Source organism: Ambystoma mexicanum, chromosome 4p (genome assembly GCF_040938575.1).
Source record: "Ambystoma mexicanum isolate Mex_15411 chromosome 4p, UKY_AmexF1_1, whole genome shotgun sequence".
Lineage (NCBI taxonomy): Eukaryota > Metazoa > Chordata > Amphibia > Caudata > Ambystomatidae > Ambystoma > Ambystoma mexicanum.
This window is the reverse complement of record NC_090927.1, coordinates 126107997-126129214: the sequence shown is the minus strand read 5'-3', so window position 1 is coordinate 126129214 and position 21218 is coordinate 126107997. Positions and strand designations below refer to the sequence as shown.

Here is a 21218-nt window from a genome sequence, read left to right as displayed (position 1 = left end):
AATCCTACATTGTACATCCCCGTTTATTTAAACAGCTTATATTGCACAAACCACAAGCTAAATTGCTACTGTGCTTTAAAGAGACTAGGAGACGACTAGAGTAGGAACAAGCTGAAGTGGGTCATAAAGCGAAAGATGTAATCAAGCTTTTTTGAATAAGCAGCTCTTCATGAGTTTTTGCAATTGAAGAAGTTTCGAAGCTTAACAGATTGAGAGAGGCAGAGAGTGCCATATGGTCGGGGCAGCCATCGAACGGTACGATCACCTCGGCCAGTGTCTCTTGATTTGGGTAATTTCGGGAGTAGTTGGTCAGCAGAGTGTAATGCCTTGGGGGTGGAGGGAGAGTCTTTACTGATGGATCTTGGAGTATAAATAGGCAGGGGCCATGCCAGGGAGGCATTTGTAGGTCATGCATAGGTTGCGTGGATTTTTTTTCACCAGACGCCTTTGGAGATTGCGTAGATAGGAGCAAATGGCAAGCTGCTTACAGCTGCCTGTGATGAGACAGTATGCGTTTTGGACCAATTGGAGATATTTTAATTGGAAGGTTGGCATAAAAAGGCATTTGCTTATTTCAGGCATGAGTTGATCAGTGGACCTACTACTGTGACTTGATGCTCATGTTGAAGTTGAATGAACTTAAGGATGATTGTTTCAGGGTCCTGAGGTGAAAGAAGCAAGATAGATCATGCTGAGGTTAGAGTCCTAGATGTAACAACCTTTTTTTAGTTTTTGTACCCTGGACGAATAGCAGATGGTGGATCCAAAGAAGGGGATAGGTGGGAGATTGCCCCCTCGCTTGGAAACTGCTTTGCAGCGTGGATGATCATTTTAGCTTTGTTGCCATTACGTTTCAGACTGTGTACTTCGCCCAGTCTTCAAGGGCAGTAAGATCTTGAGAGGGGTTCGGGAGGGTGTCATTGTTGTAAATCATGAAGATAGATCTGTTTTTCTTTGGTTTAGGATTGGAAGATGCTGTTGTGGCCATGGAGATCATGAGGGGTTTCATGTAAATATTGAACATGAGGGGACAGAGGGGCACTATGAAAACAGAGCAGCATGGTGAAATTAAATGATATGGTCCCAGACAAGAAATTCACACTAACAAAACATAAAGAGCACATGCAAAGGCCTTGGTGGTCTGTTTGGCCCAGTTCTGAAGATTATACAAATAAACCCGCAGCCCGATGTCACTAATGGCTTTGGGCTTTGGGTTTGTCATAATTTATCAAAGTCCAGGCCTCCCATAAAAACCCCATCAGTCTAGGTCAGGGGAAATTGAATTCTACACACAGCGAAAAGACATTCTGCCCTAACATGCATTGATAGCTGGAAAAATTAGTATTTAGAAGATGCACCACCAGTGCCACCTGCAGAAAGAAATCTGCAACTCCATTCTAGCAACATAAATAGAGAGTATCATGAGGTAAATCTTATATCAAATGTGTATATTCAATTTTAATCATTCAAATAACAGATGTGTTATGATGCAAGCTCGGATTGACAGAGTTTGTAGCTAGGAGTGATATCTACCAAATTATGTGAAATAAAATGTATAGCATGCTACATTAATAATAAGTGAGAAATTGCCTTAAGGGGTAACTTTGCCAAATTGTAGCAAAGCGCGATCATTTGTGCCCAATTGTGTGCACTGACATCTAAATTGTAGCAATATAGGCTTTAATAAGATAGCATATTTGAATTAAAAATGGGGGTCCAAAAACGAAATTGCCATTTGTTCAATAAGAGTGGAATTGACCCCACCTTTTCTGTGTGTCATGGTACTAAGCAAACCACACCTAGTCACAAGGCAGGGGAGGTGCCAGAAATATATATAATTGCATGCATACAGTGCATAAAGGTTTATAACTATCGAATATGGGGAGATGAATATTGAAGATTTTGGGAACAAACTGGAAATGGTAGAGCAACGCTGATACTATTCTAGGCAGATTGGAGACCAGGCTATTGAAAGGATGACCAGTCAATATTTGTGAAATTGGTTCCCAGATAGCCGCCTGAAAAGACGGTTTACTGAGGAAATGATTCCAGGCTGACTGAGTCTCCAGTTTATTCTCCAAAATCATACATCACTTTTCAAAGGGTAAATTAAACCCCAATCAACCCCAAACTGTCTATATTGTTTGACCAGGATAAATCTGGGAAGATGAAGGGTAGGCAATTCTGGGGAAGGCAATTTGAGAACAGGAACACAGGTACTGATATGATATTTTAAATGCCCTGTGTCATCACAGTTAAATGGGGCACAAAGTCAATTACTTATTTAAAACCTAATCTATTTTGTGTTAATAAATGAAATATTTAAAACAATGCATTATGATGCCATTTAATGCTGACTTGCCTTTGTAAAATTAAGTACCATTTCAAACATAATTACTGACTTACGCTGCTCTAGTCATTTTGGCCCATACTATTTCGTATGGTGATATCGTATACTAATGCAGCTGGGGAAGGCCATAGTCATTAAGTCAGATGTTTGCAAGACAAAAATGAGTATATGGAATTCGTTCTATCAAATAAGAATTGTGTGAATTGCTAAACTCCTGCAGTCCCTTATCTTTAAATTCACAATTTGGCTTGTGTGTAATGTGGAAGGGCAAGAAGCTTTTTGACATTGTACATGTTACTAGAGAAGGTTGCAACTCGAGCCCAAAAGCACATTCTGTCTGAAAACTGCATGCAGACACACTAAAAGTTGTGCATGCATCCATAGATTGACTGTAGCATATGCAAATAGATTGAAAACAGTACACACACGTGTGAATTTAAAGCTGCATATATAGCTTGGTTCAAAGTAACACACCCAAATTCTGAGAAGATTGCTCGTACATGTGTTCAGAACAGAGTAAACTGATCCCTGAGAGCATTACTTGGAATTCATACCTACAGGAGACAAATGCAAGTTTACCATGTAGTACATTATACCTGAATGGGGAGTCAAACTGAATGTTCAAGTACTTTAAAAGGTATTGTTCCACTAACTTTCTGTGATACCATTCTTGTCTTGATTCTGGAGAAAAATAGTATTCTGAAAATTGGTTTGAAATATTTCCACATAAATATTCATACACTGGCCGAGAAGTGCCAATGTTGGCATCGCAGTAAAATTGTGTTTCTGAGATCAAATAATTTATTGAAGGGGTATTTATAATGCTTAGTATTTTCAGAGTACAATATCTCTATAGAAGGAAAACAAATGCTTGTGTGGACGTATAATAATGAGAGACAGATAGGTAGGTACATTTGTTTTGTTGACTATTTGATTTTGGTATCAATCTCCTTGTAGTGGTTGCCAGTGTAAAGTTGGAGATCCACTTTGTTGGAGTTAATGTATTCTTTTAAGTAACTGCAGTTTGAAAACCACACTGTCTGTTTCTTGGCCAGAATTGTGACGTGGGGTTGTATGAATGGAGATGTGAGACCGGTATGCCACGCGTTTGTGAGCCTAGTATAAAAATACACATTTTTATCTTCTGGGGCTACTTCACTTGCTCCTGGGTTTTGGTCAGTTGTTGCACAGTGGCATTGGGAAGAGAGACGCCCACCGCCTAGTGTCCGGATCCAAGAGTTACACTGCTTATGGTGGACATCTCTCTTCCCAATGCCACTGTGCAACAACTGACCAGAACCCAGGAGCAAGTGAAGTAGCCCCAGAAGAACAAAGTAAGAGGCAAAAAAAACTGCATGTCCATACTCTGGTCCACGATGCTAGGTGAGGCAACAAGAAAAGCAGCAATGCTACTTCCTTTCTAATCAGGTTCCTTTTATACCTCGAAATACCCACCTTACTTAAAGGAAGTCTGTGAGCACCATATTGGCTTGGGAAACTTCACAGCTCTCTACCTGCAGGTAAGCAATCCGTAGAAATAACCCCAGCCACCCTGCAGTAAATGTCACAATGCAGATCCAAGATGCAGGCTCCAGCACCATTCTCCGTGAATTCTGTACTCTCAAACCTCCTCAATGAAGGATGCGTCTGCCACCCAGACATTGTTGGCTCCAATCACAAATCTCCATGATTCTGCCAGCTACACTGACGGCAGTGTATAAGCCAGCCATTAGAGGTCAGTCCGTTTGCCTCCTCCCTCTGAGGACAGAAAAGTAATAGGATAGTAGCCAGTGCCAGAGTGGCATTTTTGGTTACCACAAATTGGATGCATAGATATCAGTCTCCCTTGTTCGTGTCCATCTTCTTAGAACCCAGGTATTTCCTTGAAGGGTTATGGCAACCCCGTCGCGTAGGATGGCACAATATGGATGGCCTGGTTAAACCACCTCATAAGGTACTAGCATGGTGTACAGCAGTGGCCTCAGAAGAGTCGAGCAGGACACTTTAGCCATGTTTTATCTGGCTATGGTTGAGTCAGACACCTACTTCTTGTACTCCTGGGATCTCGGGGGAGGGGTAACCACCTCATAAGGTACTAGCATGGTGTACAGCAGTGGCCTCAGAAGAGTCTATCAGGACACTTTAGCCATGTTTTATCTGGCTATGGTTGAGTCAGACACCTACTTCTTGTACTGCTGGGATCTTGGGGGAGGGGTAAGGAGGGTGCTGACGAGAGGGCGAGAGTTTGGACTGTTCAGCCAGGACGCGAATGGAAGATGCGTTTTGAATACCAGCTCTCTGGTCAGGGCTTGTCCTAGTCATAGCCAGTCTGTGTTGTTGACCAGGGCCCCAGGCTCCTGGGGGCCCCCACACATGCCAGGTGCCACATGCATTCTAAGTAATAGAGAGTAGTCTAGAGTGGCTGTGGTGCTTCTAAGCGCAAGTCCGTTTCTCCTTCCTGTTGCTGGTGAAGCTGTGCTGTTGCCTCACCATCGATGTTTGAAGCACTAGAGATGGCTGCTCTCTTCCACACCTCCCTGTAGCCCAAGAGACACTGCACAACAGTTCCCACTGTGGCTCCCGCGGTGGCCTTGCAAATACATTGACTTAACACTCTCTTTGTTATGGCAGAGCATGTAAATGGTAAGCTATTTATAAGTGATAGTTCATTTGAGTGCCCATTTTAACACAAGACCTTACGTTTTAACGATAAGAACTGTAAATGGGGGCATTTTTGTTATGACAGCCTCCAGAAAGCCTTAGTTAGCTACCCAAATATATGCTTTTTTTCAAGACAAAATGGCACATCAAAAAAAAGTCGACAGTATTTTGTTGGTGTCATGTGTTTAGTGGAGATATCAAAAAGTGTTTATTATTGCATTCTGATATGTATAGTCTTTTATTCAGGATGTAACTTTGCGTCTTGATCCCCTTGAGTATCTGTAAAGTAGTAGACTGTTGTCAGAATGCAGGGTTCACAAGGTATGATTTATTGCTGAGTTAAATTTTCACACAGACTCTCGTTATAAACAACAAAACATGCTTAAATGGGGATTCAGCAGGCTTGCTCGGAAAAGGGGTGGGTCAATTCAGAGTTCGCATGAATGTCCTCTTAAGCTTGGCTCCTCTTTGAAAGAAAATTAATCCGGTCACATAAATTCCTTTCCCCGGACACTAGCTTTCCATTCCTTTGCCAGCTGTCCAAATTGGGTTTTGAAAAAAAAGGAAAACAAACAGAGGGTAAACCCACAGAAACACTGTCCTTTGAAAATGGTTTACAGCCAGACTTTCCTTGTCAGTGAATCCGCTTCAGTAGTGCCCCCCGGCGCTGCCGCTCTTCGAGGCTCTTCTGGCGGAGGCTCTGCCTCTTGATAAGGCTCTCCGCGGTGCCGAGCCTTCAGCCTCCTAGTACGCCCAATGTACATCACCTGGGGATTCCTCCCTCTCCTCTGTGGTCTCCGGCCAGGGCTGTTGCTGTAATGAGAGAGAGCTGATGAGTTTCTCGGGGCTTCTTTTAACTCATACTTTGCTCCTCCCCTCCTCTCAGCTTCCTACCGCCTTTCCTGCCCACTTCCCACACCGGCAGCCAGTTTGCCTTCACTCCTCCACCCTGCTCCATGCACTGTTTGTCCCACACCTGCAGCCAGCTTGCCTTCATATCTCCCCCCTGCTCCATGCACTGTTTGTCCACCCCAACCTGTACTGCTATGTGGGTATCTGTCACTGTACCGCATGACAGGGCTGTATCTATACCGCTTCCCTTTGTTCATTTTATCTTTTCCCCCACCTGGTCTCCATTTCCCGTGGTGGTTTATGGGACATGTAGTTTTGTTCTGTCCTGCTGATGTAACATTTTGGGTGCTGGGTCTGAAAGTTAGAAAGGGGCTGTCTTTTATCTCTATTGCCTCTTTGACCTCCTCACATACTCCCCCCAGGGAACCAGGCCGTTTGGGCCGGTTCAATGCCCTGGATAAATAATCAGCGACTAACTGATACTTTCCGGGTTTATGTACTGTAACAAAATGATAGAGCTGAAGAGTCAAGAACCATCTCAGAACCCTATGGTTTGAATCCTTCTGGGTGGCCAGCCATCTGAGAGGTGCATGATCTGTAAAAATGGTAAACTTCCGCCCTAGTAGATAATAACAGAGGGACTCTACTGCCCATTTTATTGCCAGACATTATTTTTCTAGCATGGAGTACGGTATCTCATGTGGCAGGAGTTTTCTACTGATGAATGCGATGGGGCAAAGGTTTTGTTCCGTCCCTTGGGATAGCACTGCGCCTAGGCTGCATCCTGATGCATCTTCCTGCAAAAAAAAGTCTTTAGAGAAGTCCGGGCAGTGTAGGACCGGTTGGGTTGATATTAGCTGTATTAATAGTTCAAAGGCTTGCACCGCTTCAGGAGTAATTTTAAGTGGCCTATTGGTTTTCAAGGTGTCCGTCAGTGGTGCCGCAATTGTAGAAAAGTGTGGTATGAATCTTCTGTAATATCCCACGAATCCTAGAAATGCTCGGATCTCCTTTCGTGTCTCTGGAATGCGTAGTTTTTTCAAGGCCTGTATTTTGTCCACCAGGGGTGTGATTACCCCCCCTCCCACTGAATATCCCAGATACTTAGTGGTTTTGGCTGCCAGTTTGGTTTTCTTGGGACTAATATGTAGCCCAGCCTTTTGTAAGGATTTAATTACTTTGGTGAGATGTTCTGTCATGATGCCTACCCCCAAGGAGCCAGACCGGGCCCAGCAACCCCAGAGGCAGACATCATGTTCCCGAGGGAAGTCCCAGCGGCCCCAGGTAGGGGCCCTTTGGACTCAGTCCTGGTGCCTTTGGCGCCAGGCTCATGTTGGACAACAGTCCTGGCGCCATAGGTGCCAGGCTCATAAAGGATGACTTTGTGTGAAGAAGTGCTTTGTGTGAACTTACCTGATGCAGACTGTGCTGGAACATCCAGGCCACCTAGAGGCCTGAAAGGGACTATTTTACCTATGGGACTACTTTACTACACGGGTGTGGCCGGAGGAAGAATACATACCTTAGAGGAAGAATACATACCTGGAACTACTTTGAAGGCTATTTAAGCCACGCCCAAGCAGCAACTCACGCTTCGCGTTGTTCTGCACCTAGCAGCTGGACGCTCACCGTGTCTGCTCCTGCATCCGGACTCCAGCCACGCCGACAGCATCCTGGAACACCTGTAAAGGGAGAAGAGAACAGGAGAGAGAAGAGACATTACCTGCTTAATCCGCATTCCGGAGACATCTCGCCGACGATCCTAAAGGGAAGACATTCATTTTTAAAAGCACATCGCATTGCTCGCTGCAGCGCCGCATTCCACTCACCTTTACTAGGCGCCTTCTTGCCCATCAGTGACCATCTGGATCATCCGCCGCATTTCAGCGCCTAAAGGAGAAAAAGACAAGAACAAAGGTGAGCGAGGGAAGAGAATAAGAAAGGCTTAATTTCCACCATAAGACTTACCTGTTGGGTCAATCCCTCTTCACTTCGGGTCGGCGCCGTTTCTTCGGCTTTTCCGCACCCCGGCCCCTAAGGGGAAAAAGACATTAGCATTAGTGAGTGAATGCAAGGACATTAGCGGAACGCTCATGAAAGACTTACCTGATATTTTATTGGGACATCTCTTCACACTTCGGGTCGGCGCTGTATCTTCGTTATTTGCGAACCCCGGCCCCTAAGGGGAAAAAGACACAAGCATTAGTGCATTAATGCAAGAACACAAGAGGAACCACTCATCAAAAACTCACCAGAGTTTTCCTTCGACAGTTCCATTTCCTAACTCGGAATCTTCATTCAGCACCTGAAATAGAGAAAACGGACAATGGTTATTTGAAGCATGAACTTGCAACAGAATTCTTACGGTACCTTACCGGAAAACTCAAGCGAACTAGAACTCTCACCAATCCGAGATCCAGTGAAGTAACTGGATAACAACGCGCCCCTGCATCAGAAGCAGGATGGAGAGCTTGTCCTTTCAGACCCTAAGGTGAGACTTCACAGGGAATCGCAGAAGGGTTTTGTGGAGGGTGAGAAGGGAAGTGGGAGGCCTACGCATTATCCCGCAGATTGTTAATACTCCCTTTTCACACACAGAAGGATATTTCTACGAGCTAGACAAGCCAGATTTGGGGGTCCGGTCCATTCCATCTTCCGAGTCCTGCGTATCACCCTAGAAGAGGCCACAGCAATCCAAATCAGGCCAGCGCCTCCGTGGGAGTCAGGTGAGCGTTACATGTTCTAAGTGTTCTTCCCAGGTTCTACTAAAAATAACTATGTCATCCAAATAAGCTGCTGCATATGGTTCATGAGGTTTTAAGATCTTGTCCATTAAGGCCTGAAACGTGGCAGGAGCGCCGTGTAACCCAAATGGTAACACCGTAAACTGAAACAGTCCTTGGGGAGTTGAGAAGGCTGTTTTCTCCTGATCCGCCGGGTTGAGCGGTATCTGCCAATATCCTTTGGTTAAGTCCAAGGTGCTTAAGAAGGATGCTGTTCCCAGCTTCTCTACCAGTTCATCAATTCTGGGCATCAGGTAGGCTTCGTATCGGGAAATGGCATTTAATTGCCTAAAATCCATACAAAACCGTGTGGTACCATCTGGTTTGGGCACTAACACCACAGGTGAACACCATGCGCTCTTGGAGGGAATAATGGTACCTAGTTTCAGCATACTATCTATTTCTTGTGCTATCTCTCCACTTTTTGCTTCAGGGATTCAGTAGGGTCGGAGACGTACAATCTTGCCTGCCTCTGTGGGGATGTAGTGGGTAGCCATATGGGTTCTTCCTGGTATACTCGACAATACTTTTGCCACAGGTTCTAAGATGGAAAATAACTCAGTTCTTTGGGTGTTGCTCAATTGTTCCCCCAATCCCACATCTTGTATGCCGCTAGCCGAGCTTGTGACCATTTGTTCTGGGACCGACAGCTCTGCCAGGGTTGTACACAATACCGCTGAGTCCCTTTCTTTCCATAACTTGAGGAGATTAATGTGATAGTTCTGATGTTTGTTTTGCCTATCAGGTTGTTCTACCTCATAGTTAACTGGGCCCAATATTTTTGTGATGCTGTACGGGCCTTTCTATTGGGCGAGCATTTTGTTGGTGTGAGTGGGCAATAGAACCAACACCTTGTCTCCTACTTTAAGCGTTCTTGGTCTGCTTCCTTTGTCATAATATTCCTGTTGTCTTTCTTGAGCCCGACCCAGGTTTTCCTGTGCATAATCTCGGAGTTTTCCCAGGTGCTCTCTTAAGTCATTAACATATTCAGTGAGGTTTGTTTCCTCCTGGTTTTCCCAGGTATCTTTCAGTAATCCCAAGATAGATTTTGGTTGTCTTCCAAATGATAATTCAAATGGGGAATACCCCGTTGAAGATTGTGGAGTGTCACGTAACACCATCAACACCCATGGCAGCACTCACTCCCAACCCAGACCAGTGGGACTGGTGGCTCTTTTTATCATTTGTTTGATGGTTTTATTATATCTTTCCACCAGCCCATCCATTTGTGGATGGTTCACCAAGGTTCTCAAATGGTTGATTCCAAGGGTCTTGCATACCTCCTTCATGACAACTGACATAAAATTACGTCATTGGTCGGTCACAATCTCCAAAGGAATCCCTACTCTGACAAAGTAGGGCAAGAGGGCATCACATACTTGTCTTGCAGACATTCCTCTTAGTGGAAAGGCTTCGGGGTACCTAGTGGCATAGTCCACTACCACTAGTATGAACCGGTATCCTCTGCTGGTAAGTTCCATAGGTCCCACAATGTATAGCCCTATTCTCTGAAAGGGTTCTTTGATCAAGGGCATCCTTTGTAGCGGGGCTCGGGCCGGTATATGTGGGCTGGTTTCTGACATATCCCACATACTTGGCAATACTTTAACACCTCTGCGTATACTCCGGGCCAGTAGAAATTTTGCAACACCCTTTTTATTGTCATTTTTTCCGCTAATTGTCCCCCTGTGGTATGGTCATGTGCCAGCTGTATAAGCCCTTTCCTGTAGGACTGGGGAACCAACAATTATCCAAAACCCAGCTCTTTCTCTATGTTATCAGGGCCTTGAGTTACTCGCTATATTAATCCGTGTTTTTCTTTAAAGCAATGCGTAGTAGGGTTGGTCCCGCTAACGTTTAGGGATTGTTCTCTAGCTCTTTTCAGCGTTTCATCTAACCCTGTTTCTGTTCGAAATGACGTCATATGATCCCCTACTTTCCAGTCTATAATGGAAATGTCTCTGTACTTTTCCTGATTCCCTTGGTTCATCCTTTTCTGGGTTTTGGATAATTTTTCTCGACTGCAGGGCCCCACTAGATCAGTTTGGGCAAAGGGGGCCTCTCTTAACCATCTATCAAATTCCGGTAGATCTGTTCCTATCAGTACCGGGGTGGGTAAGGTAGGAATAATAGCTGCTTTGATTGGTATCTCCTGCCCCTGCAATCCCAACACAATGTCTTTGGTAGGATACCCTTTCACATCCCCATGCACACATTTGATGCCAATGGGTCTCACCTGTTCGTGTTCTTGCTCGCTCGCATGGGGCTGTATGGCCGTCTGTCGACTTCCGCTATCCATCATTGCTTGACGGGGATGTCCGTCCACTGTGACTTCTATCACATAAGGTAACCGTTTCCTTCTGTTTTCCTGAGTTTGTAAGGTCCCGATTTCCATTGGTTCAGGTTTAGGTTTTCGGGAGCAAAATCGAGCAATATGACCCCATTCCCCACATTCGAAACATTGTGGTGCCATTCCTTTGATTGTAACACCCCCATTAGGTCGGGGTTCTGGCCGGTTCCTGGGTTCGGTGCTTGGCCCCTTATAAGGCCCACTGCGTAAGGCGGGAGTCTCCATACTTGTTCTCAAGTGGGTCGCTGGGATGGGTCGAGTGTTAACTGCCTTCTGATATGCTGTTGCCACATCTATGGCCTTGGTTAAGGACAGATGGTGATGTTGCCTAACCCACCTCTGTATGGGTCCGGGTAAGGCATCAATGAACTGTTCCATCATTACTTTATCCTTAATCTGTCCTATTGTGGCAGTGCCTGTTTGAAGCCAATTTTCCGCCAAATCTTGCACTCTGTAGAACAATTGTCTTGGGCTTTCGCCGGGTTTCAATCTGGTTTCTCTAAACTTGAGTCTGTAGGATTCTTCATCCATACCAAGTCTTTCCAACACTGTTTTTTAAATCTCGGTATAAGGGGTGTCCCCTGTGGGGTTGGCAGCTTGGTATGCCCCCTGCATTGGCCCTGTGAGCAGGGGTGCGAGGTAGAAGGCCCATCTGTCCTGTGGCCATTGAGCTGCTCTGGCTATTCTCTCAAAATTCACAAAGAAAAAACTGGGGTCTTGTCCTACTTGGTATTTCTGTAATACTGTGGACGGTATCGCGGGCTGCGTCCTGGTGGTGGCCACTGCTTCTCCCAATATTCTTAAAGCTTCCCGTCCTTGCTCTTGTGCCGTACTTTGCACTTGTATTGCTTGTTGGAGGGCTTGCTGTCTGCCTGCGCCTGATGGCCTTGCACTTGTATAAGTTGTTGCAGTTGCTGCTGCCCCTCTGTGAGTGCCTTTATCACAGCTTCCATTCTGTCTGCCTTGGCGTTCGCTTGAATCCCACCGCTGCCACCACTGTAAAGTAGTAGACTGTAGTTGGAATGCAGGGTTCACAAGGTATGATTTATTGCTGAGTTACATTTTCACACAGCCTCTCGTTATAAACAACAAAACATGCTTAAATGGGATTCAACAGGCTTGCTCGGAAAAATGGTGGATCAATTCAGAGTTCCCATGAATGTCTTCTTAAGCTTGGCTCCTCTTTGAAAGAAAATTAATCAGGTCACATAAATTCCTTTCCCCGGACACCAGCTTTCCATTCCTTCGCCAGCTGTCCAAATTGGGTTTTGGAAAAAAGGAAAACAAACAGAGAGGGTAAACCCACGGAAACATTGTCCTTTGAAAATCGTTTACAGCCAGACTTTCCTTGTCGGTGAATCCGCTTCAGTAGTGCCCCCCGGCGCTGCCGCTCTTTGAGGCTCTCCTGGCGGAGGCTGTGCCTCTTGATACGGATCTCAGCGGTGCCGAGCCTTCAGCCTCCTAGTACGCCCAATGTACATCACCTGGGGATTCCTCCCACTCCTCTGTGGTCTCCGGCCAGGGCTGTTGATGTAATGAGAGAGGGCTGATGAGTTTCTCTGGGCTTCTTTTAACTCATACTTTGCTCCTCCCCTTCTCTCAGCTTCCTCCCGCCTTTCCTGCCCACTTCCCACACCGGCAGCTAGTTTGCCTTCATATCTCCCCCCTGCTCCATGCCCTGTTTGTCCATCCCAACCTGTACTGCTATGTGGGTATCTGTCACTGTACCGCATGACGGGGATGTATCTATACCGCTTCCCTTTGTTCATTTTATCTTTTCCCCCATCTAGTCTCCATTTCCCGTGGTGGTTTATGGGACATGTAGTTTTGTTCTGTCCTGCTGATGTAACGTTTTGGGTGCTGGGTCTGAAAGTTAGAATGGGGCTGTCTTTTATCTCTATTGCCTCTTTGACCCCCTCACAGCGTCAAACACTTATATTACTCTGTGATGTTGACATAATGCAAATCGCCTCCACTAACCCCAGCCTTTTGACGCCTAGGGTCTCGCAAATCTTGGAGATGGCCCTGTTTCTGGCACCACTTGTAATGCAGTGGTCGAAGTGAGCGGTCGGGAGTGGTGCTCCGCTACTTTTTTAAATTACATTTTACAGCTCCTATACTTTTATATTAAAAAGAAAACATTCCGGAATGGTTTCGTTTTAAAATAAAGGTATAGGAAGAAGTTGAAACTTGCACTTTCAGTGCTCTGCACTGAACGTTCCCTTAAACAGCAGGTGCAAGTGTTTGGGGGTTTGTATTGTATGTGGGAGGGGTGTGGTGATGGGATTTGTGGGGGCTGGGTGCCGGCCAGCAGGGAACATAGTTCCACTACCTCTTTTCGTACACTTTGACCACTGCTGTAATGCCCACTGTCTTTATGGCAGGTGCAATCGGATGATACTAAGTTGGCACTCGTCCAACACATTCTGCCTTCTACAATATAGAGTCGTGGTCTTAAACCAATCCAAGATGTAACATCGTATTGCCTCCGAGTCGCAGAAAGAAGGAGGGAGTGGTTCTAGGGCTAAACATTAGCCTAATGCTACTGGCGAGAGAACGGTCAGCACGTCTCATGCTAGGACGCGCCTGAGCACGGTTCCTTGTCCATTGGGAAGTCGCTCTATGTCCTTGTTAGGCAGAAACCTGTGCAGTTCCCTTAGGGACCACTGCAAAAGATTTAAAACTACAGGTGTTGGCAGTAAACCCACTTGGTAGCAGTCTGTACCACCCAGATTTACCTGGTAGCTGTTGCTGAGCAGTCAGACTTCCCTCAAGAAGAGTTAGGCAGTATGCAAAGTATACTCAATAGGCACTCAGATACATTAATACAAACAAACACTGACCAGAGCTTTGGTATCAAAGTATATAATTATTTATTTAAAAACACACAGTTTAAACACTCCAGCACTCTTATTGTAAAATATTCTAAACACAGTTACTATTATGATATATACACCCCTTTTTCCCTATTAGAAAATCACAGTAAAACACCACTTATTTTCATACAGAGGTGAGCGCTTAACTAGATTGCGCTCTAGTAAGTTTGTGAAAAAGGGGAGGGAAAAAGACAGAATATGAAGATGTACACCACTCTATGATTCCAGAACACTGTTAGCAAGGCAGAGAGCAAAAAGTCACTGGTGAGTCAAAGTCCAAAGGCTGGGCCCACTCTTAGAGAGAGCAGAGCACAAATGCGCCCAAGATCACACAATTACACTTAGAAAGTCTTGCAGAGGGTTCAGAAAAGAGTTTAGAGAGGCTTAGAAAAGTTTAGCCAGGGTGTCCCAGGCTAACCCAGGTTCGAAAGCCGGGGGCTAAATCTACCCCGTACAGTCGGTTGCAAGGGAAGCCAGGCGGGACACGGTACCTTAAGTGGGGAGGATCCTCCAGCGGTGGCAGTTGTTCCTGGTAGTGGGTGCAAGTTGTGTCGTCGTCCAGGGGAAGAGAAGATCTCGACTTGGAGGAAAGAGGAAGGTCGTTGCACTACCAGGGAAGAAACCAGCCGCGGAGTTTTCCGGTTAAAGGTGGTACCTTTGTCTCGCGGTCGTGGTAAAATGTGATATCCCGGTTGCCGGGGTGCTTGGCACGGGCAAGGCGGCCACGAGATACGTCGGGAAAGCGAAAAGACGGTGAAACTGGTTATCCCCACCAGTCAAAGGAAGAAGACTCTCCGGCGGGAGATCTCCTCTGTCGTTGGGAAAAGTGGTGAGGCAGTCAAGCAGGGCTCCACCAGTGGTGGTGTCGTGGCAGGTTGGTTCAGCTTCTCCCTCGTCGGATTCTTAGGTCCTGTGGCGACTTCTGAAGTTCCAGTCCCAAAGCCCTGCTTTTATGCAGCAAACCCCCATTCACTCAGCCTAGCTGTCACTCAAACATGCTAAGTGGTGAGCCGGCCGGCTCACCACTTGGGCCAATCAGGACGGAGTGCGACTTGAGTTGCCTAGGCAACCCAGTCCAGGATGCCTAAATTCCCCTCCAACCCTCCTAAGTACCCTAGACATAGTGGCACCACTTTAGAGGGCTTCTGTGGAGAAGCCCGCCAAAAAGTGGAACAAAGGGCTCGACTTGGGTTGGAGTCACAGAAGAGAACACAAACGCCATTTTAGAATCAAGTTTTGGCAAAAAATACCAACCGGAGAATTAATATTAATTAAATAAACCGGCGGTATGTTCGAGGCTACCGTAAATAATTAAATAAAGATAGTAGCCTGAAACAATGGGAAATCCCATAGGAAAATATTTGCGGTTGAATATAAAAAGTAGTATCCACTGCCACCAGCCAAAACTCGATCAGGGGGGACGGAGACGTACTCCCTCGACTAACAGACCCTGGGGCAATCGAATTGCCCCAGCCAGTACGTCCACAATATGATGGTTTGTACTGGTTCTGTTCAGAATGTAAGACTAGTAAAGTCAATGGTGACTTTACATGCCCTGGGAGACAGTAGTCCGTCCCAGGGTATGGAGTCTATACTGGGGGGTCACTATGACACCCCTGTGTTACTGCACGGAGGGTGTTGTGTAACACACATCACAAAAACACATGAAACCCTATGGAGTCAAATACCCCATAGCCCATTAAACACATCTAGATTCAAAGAAACACACTCAAATCATGTCCAAGAGTGAGGGTAAAAGAGTCTCACTCTTGGCAGGAGAAAAAAATAAACCCCATAAATCCAGCAAAGCTGCTGGGGGACTCACTAGGTTAGGAAATTCAGCCTAAACAGAGAATTCTCCCTAACAGTCCTCTTTAGCAGATTGTAAAGTGCTATGAAATGCAAGGCGTGGTGGTGCCAGTGGACACTGCAGGCAGACGGGGAAGTCACAAGTTTCTAATCAGAAATATAAATCCCGCGCTGTCTGGCGGTGTGAGGTCGAGGACGGCCAGTCGATGTTGGTAAATGGCCAAGTGGGAATTGCCGAGACCGCAGGCAGCCCTTTGGTTACAGCAGCAGCATGCGGCTCCGGCTCCGTGGCTGACCCCTCCTTCAAGCCTTGGCGTGGGACAGATCCTCCCAGCCCATCTATACACCTCGAGTCATTAAGAGTCTGCTGCTGCCCGGTCGCCTCCCCTCCATCCCCGGATTCTGCCGAGCGAGAGCAGGATGTCTCCAGCCCCGGCGCGGTCCCCAGCCCGCTCCCCCTGCGGGAGCCTGAGCCCCGACGAGCACCGCCTCGCCCCCTTCAGGAAGCCCCCCTCGCGAGAGGAGCCGTCCTTCAGGTAGGCGCGAGTGTCGGCTGTGTGACTGATGGCAGATACTGGCTTCCCAGCCCGCTGTTGCTTGACGGCAAAGAACGCCGGTGTGGGATTTCTCACCCAGCCTCCTCTGCAGGGGAGGGCGGTCGGGAGCACTGGGGAGCTCAGCTCAGGGTTCCACTTTCAATGCTGCGTTGCTCGTTTTACGTATGTTGTTATTGCTCGTGGCTCACTTTCTTCTGGTCTGGTGTTTTTGCCATTGCCAGGACGATTGATGCCCCTGTCCGTTGTCAGCAGGCTCGATAAACATGTACGTGGCATTATAGTGTCCTTTGTGTGCCCTTTTGCAACGTTCTGCATAGAGCTTACCCTATCGGAGCTCTCTTATGTATTATGGATGCCCTCTTCTTTTATGTAGGGTTCTGGCTCTCCCATGAGAGGCCTGGGTGTAGTGTACTTTACAAACCGAATCGCTCTCTCGCATCCACCCAGCATAAGCCACGTTTTCCTGGGTCCCTCGTGTCCATGCAGCACTGTTCCATTGATTGGTAGTAAATGGCACCTGTAAAAGGGGTGCACATAGGCAAACATTTCGTGGGGGCAGTGAAGGGAAGGTGTAACCCTTCAAATGTTGGGAGCGGAGCTCCATTTAGAGACTGTGGGGGAAGGGGTAAGCCTACTGGTGTGGCGGCATATAACTTATTTACCCATTCTAATGACGGCTATGGTCCAACACTGCAGTGGACTTGGCATCCACAGCTGATTCTGCCATTGAAGATCATTAACACATTAGTCTCCGACACCCCAACGTGCTTCATATTAAATATAGATCACATGCTCTCCACTGCTTCCACGAGAAGACTTCGATCTTTATCAGCTCAGAGGAGACAGATGGGGAGAAAGCTCAAAAGGAAGTTATGCATATGTTTTTCCTTCATTCCTTACACTTACGGTGTCTTTTCCCAGTACCCATCCAACGGGCGGCGGTGAGCCTTGTTGTCCTAATTACATTTGCCAGCCTTCTCCCATCCATTCATCATTCAGCCCCTGCATGGTCTCACACATGCAGCCACCACCTTATGAGCTGTCCAGCTGTAACCACAGCTGCATTTATAATCTATTCCATTATGTATTTCTGCCCAACTCACAAACTTGAGCTTGGCAACGAAATCATGAAAGTAGTTGGGAAATTATTGAGAGCATAAAAAACTGATTTATACAACAATGATTACACAAGAGTCTGAGCACAGACAACATGATACACAATGCAACCAATAAGTCTAACAAACCACATAAAATAAATACCATCAACAATTAAATAGCAACGCGAAGTAAATATATATCAAGTCTGCCAATTTAGATGGCATTACAAGCATTATGCTATGCAGGTGCACTCCGTTGTTTAGAAATGTGTTTAATGATTTGTATATTAGTAAGAGGGTGCAGGGAGATAGAAGCGGCCCTGGCACTATGATGCTGCATAGTAATAATAGCAACAACAAAAAAACGTGTCTACAATCAGTGGAACACTCGCGTCCCCTGACCACCAAATAATATTCTATAACAAACAATAGCTTTGAATAATAGTCAAATGGTTGATTTCAAAATTAATTCAATCGTACATCTATTTAGCAAAAAATACATTATAATTTTTCTTCAGAGGTAAGTGTTAAATCAAACAATACACTTATTCATCACCGTCGGTGACGACGGACGCCTCCCCAGAGGGATGGGGAGCGCACACCGGAGATCTCCACGCAAGAGGCCTTTGGCTACCGGAAGAGAGGTCACTCCACATCAACATCCTGGATCTCCGAGCCGTGTTCTGGACCCTCAGGTCGTTCCTTCCGTCCCTCAAGGGCAAGGTGGTGAGGGTCTTCACCGACAACACCACCACAATGTTCTACATCCGGAAGCAGGGAGGCACCGGATCCCCAGCCCTATCCAAGGAGGCCCAGGATCTGTGGCACTGGGCCGTCGCCCAGGGGATGTTTCTGGTGCCCTTCCATCTGGCAGGAATAAAGAACACCATCGCCGACTCGCTCAGCAGGGAGCTGCGCTCGTGCCACAAGTGGGAGCTGCGTCAGGATCAAGTGGATCGACTCTTCCAATAATGGGGCAAACCCCAGATCGACCTGTTCACGACGGCGACGAACTCCAAGTGCCAGAGGTTCGCCAGCAGGTTTCCCCAGCCAAGGAGCATGGGCAATGCTTTCTCGTTCCCCTGGGACGGCCTGTTCCTGTACGCGTTCCCCCCCCCGTTGCTGTTGCTGCAGCGACTCGTCAACCAATTCAAGAGGTCCCGCTGCAGGATGATCCTCGTCGCACTGGCGTGGCCAAGGCAGATCTGGTTCCTGGACCTTCTGGACTTGTTGGCGTCCCCCCCAGTCAAACTGTCGACGGACGCGGATCTTCTCTCCAGAGAAGGAGGCGCCAACCTCCATGATGACCCGGGGTCGCTGAGCTTGCAGGCCTGGCTCCTGCAGCACTAGAGTTTGGAGGGTACGATCCCGGCGGAATGCAAGGAGGGGCTTGCAAAGGCCAGGGGATCCTCAACTCTCAAGTGCTACGGACACAAATGGAAGAGGTTCTCGATCTGGCGTGGCGCACAGAAGATTAACCCCCTATGGATTACGGCCCCGAGAGTGCTGCCGTACCTGCTATTGCTGGCCAAGGCGGGGCTAGCTCATGCCTCCATCAAGATACATCTAGCAGCGATTTCCCGCTACACCAGAACTCCTGGGCGATCATCTCTGTGGTCCCATCACCTGGTGAAGGAGTTTATGAAAGGACTGTTCCGTTCATTCCCGCCGGTGAAGGCTCCGGCGTGGGAGCTCAATGTGGTGCTGAGCAGGCTCATGGGGCCGCCATTCGAGCCTCTGCATTCGGCCCAGTTGAAGTACTTATCGTGGGAGACAGCGTTTCTTATGGCCATCACCTCCGCAAGAGTGGGAGAGATACAGGCCCTCTCCTGCAACCCTACTTACTTGACTTTCCACGAGATGAGTGTGGTGCTGAGGACGCACCCCTCCTTCATGCCCAAGGTGCCGTCGGACTTCCACCTCAACAAGCCCTTGGTGTTACCAGTTTTCTTCCCGTCGCCTTCGTCGCCGGTCGAGAGAACTTTGCACTCGCTGGATGTAGCTAGAGCGCTGAAGTTCTACGTGGAACGCACGAAGAGTTTTCGGAAGAGTTCACAGCTGTTTGTGAACTTTGGACCTGTGAACCAAGGGAAGGCCCTCTCGAAGGCTTCCATTTCCAGATTGCTCTCCGGCTGCATCATGCACTGTCACCGGTTGGCAAACCGACCGTGCCCGGCCGTCCGAGAGCCCATTCGACCAGAGCGATCGCTGCTACCACGGCATTCCTATCTGGTGTGCCCCTGCTGGACATCTGCAGGGCGGCTACGTGGAGGTCGACGCACACCTTCACGAGATTCTACTGCTTCGACCGGGATTCCAGGGAGGAGTCCAGGGTCGGCCAAGCAGTGCTGCGCAACCTGTTCGCCTGAAGGTGGGCCTGGTGAGGAGGTAAGAGATGCTTAATGTTGAGTTGATGTAATGCTTAATGTTGAGCCTTGCCACCTCCCGTGGTTGTGCATGTGTGTACTGCTATGCATTCTTAAATTCATGAGCATGTGAATCCATGCCAGACCCATGCTGAAGAACAACAGTTACAGGTAAGTAACTTCTTCCTTACCTCTCAATGATATTTCATTCGATGTACTTGTATGGCGCTTTGATGATTGAAAGTATGGAATTTGTATATCATATAACCAGGTTCCTGGAACCCTGCAAGTGTCTAAAAATACAAACTTAGTAAAGAGTCTGCTAATTCTTATAGTGAGTCTCTGTATAAATATCAAACAATATCCTGTCCACGAGACTTGCCATCAATGTGGCGATGGTCACTACAGACATCAGCTTATTTCCGATCTTGCGAGCCATACAGAATGGCTGCTATTTATGCAACATCATCACGACAAAATGGCGTCATGATGTCATGGTAAACAAATGGCGTAGCGTGTATTACATGGTGCTTGTACCTGTCTATAGAATATAGCTATATTTACATTTTACATTCTTCATGCAGCTACAGCCCGTTTGTCAATAAATGGGTAACTGATGGATTATGTAAAATTATGCTATCATCCGTAGGAAAGCAAACTATAGGCTAAATAAATCAAGTCTATCCAAGCCATAATATTAAGATGTATCCTCAGGGGGCCATTCCTCTAAATATACATCTGTCACTATGGTGGGTGTCTTTGCAAAGAACACATGGTGCTTAAAATTGCTCACAAAGAAAAGGTCTAAGGCATCAGAAGGGTTCCCACTACTTAATCTGGTTTTACCGAAGGATGCATTTTAGATTATAGAGACTTCTCTAGGTAGATGAATCAGGGCGGTGAGCATGCTTAGTCTACAAGCCATTTACTTATGACTAATTGTCAAACAGCAGTTATTGTCAAGATCTTTAGTGCCCCAGAGTATAACGGAACATGCTCCTAGGTAGAAGTCCTTATTCATTCCATTCATTCATTAGACTGTTCAACTTCTCAATCCAAAATAGTTCTCTCTGATTAAGTTTCTTAGCCTGATCGCCACCGATACTATGGGCCTCATTACGACCCAGGCGGTAAGGGGTTTACGGCGCCGTAAACAGCGCCGACCCTTACCGCCTGAGTACGAGGTCCCTTAGCGCCATGGCGGATTTAACACCTGCTTTTAGCAGGTGTTAAAATCCATGGCGCTAAGGGACCATGGAGTTAATTACGCCACCGTAATTTACGGTGGCGTAATTAACGCCTTCCCCACTCCCATTATGCCCTATGGGGCAAAAATGGGAATGGGGAAGGGTAAATGGGGATTGGGGACTTACCGCCCCGCCAAGGTCGGAATGGGGCGGTAAGTCCGCCAACCACCATGGCGTAAACGTAGTTTACGCCATGGTGGTAAAGTCACGGCCCAGGCGGTAACTTACCGCCTGGGTCGTAATGAGGCCCAATATCTCTGTACCACCTCC

General features: G+C 47.0%; 1 protein-coding gene across 9 annotated transcripts in view; it reads left to right on the top strand.

Annotated features, from left to right (window-relative positions):
- MAPRE3 (microtubule associated protein RP/EB family member 3) overlaps window positions 1–21218 on the top strand; it is a 1726857-nt gene that overhangs the window by 946974 nt on the left and 758665 nt on the right. The window contains exon 1 of one of the 9 annotated variants that reach the window (XM_069605537.1): window positions 15993–16217. The exons of 7 other annotated variants lie outside the window; for them this stretch is intronic. In XM_069605537.1, the coding sequence (XP_069461638.1) occupies window positions 16102–16217 (116 nt within the window). In that variant the 5' untranslated portion in view covers window positions 15993–16101. Of the gene's footprint in view, window positions 1–15992; window positions 16218–21218 lie in introns of those variants that run through there. One more of the 9 variants, XM_069605538.1, reaches the window with a different exon arrangement.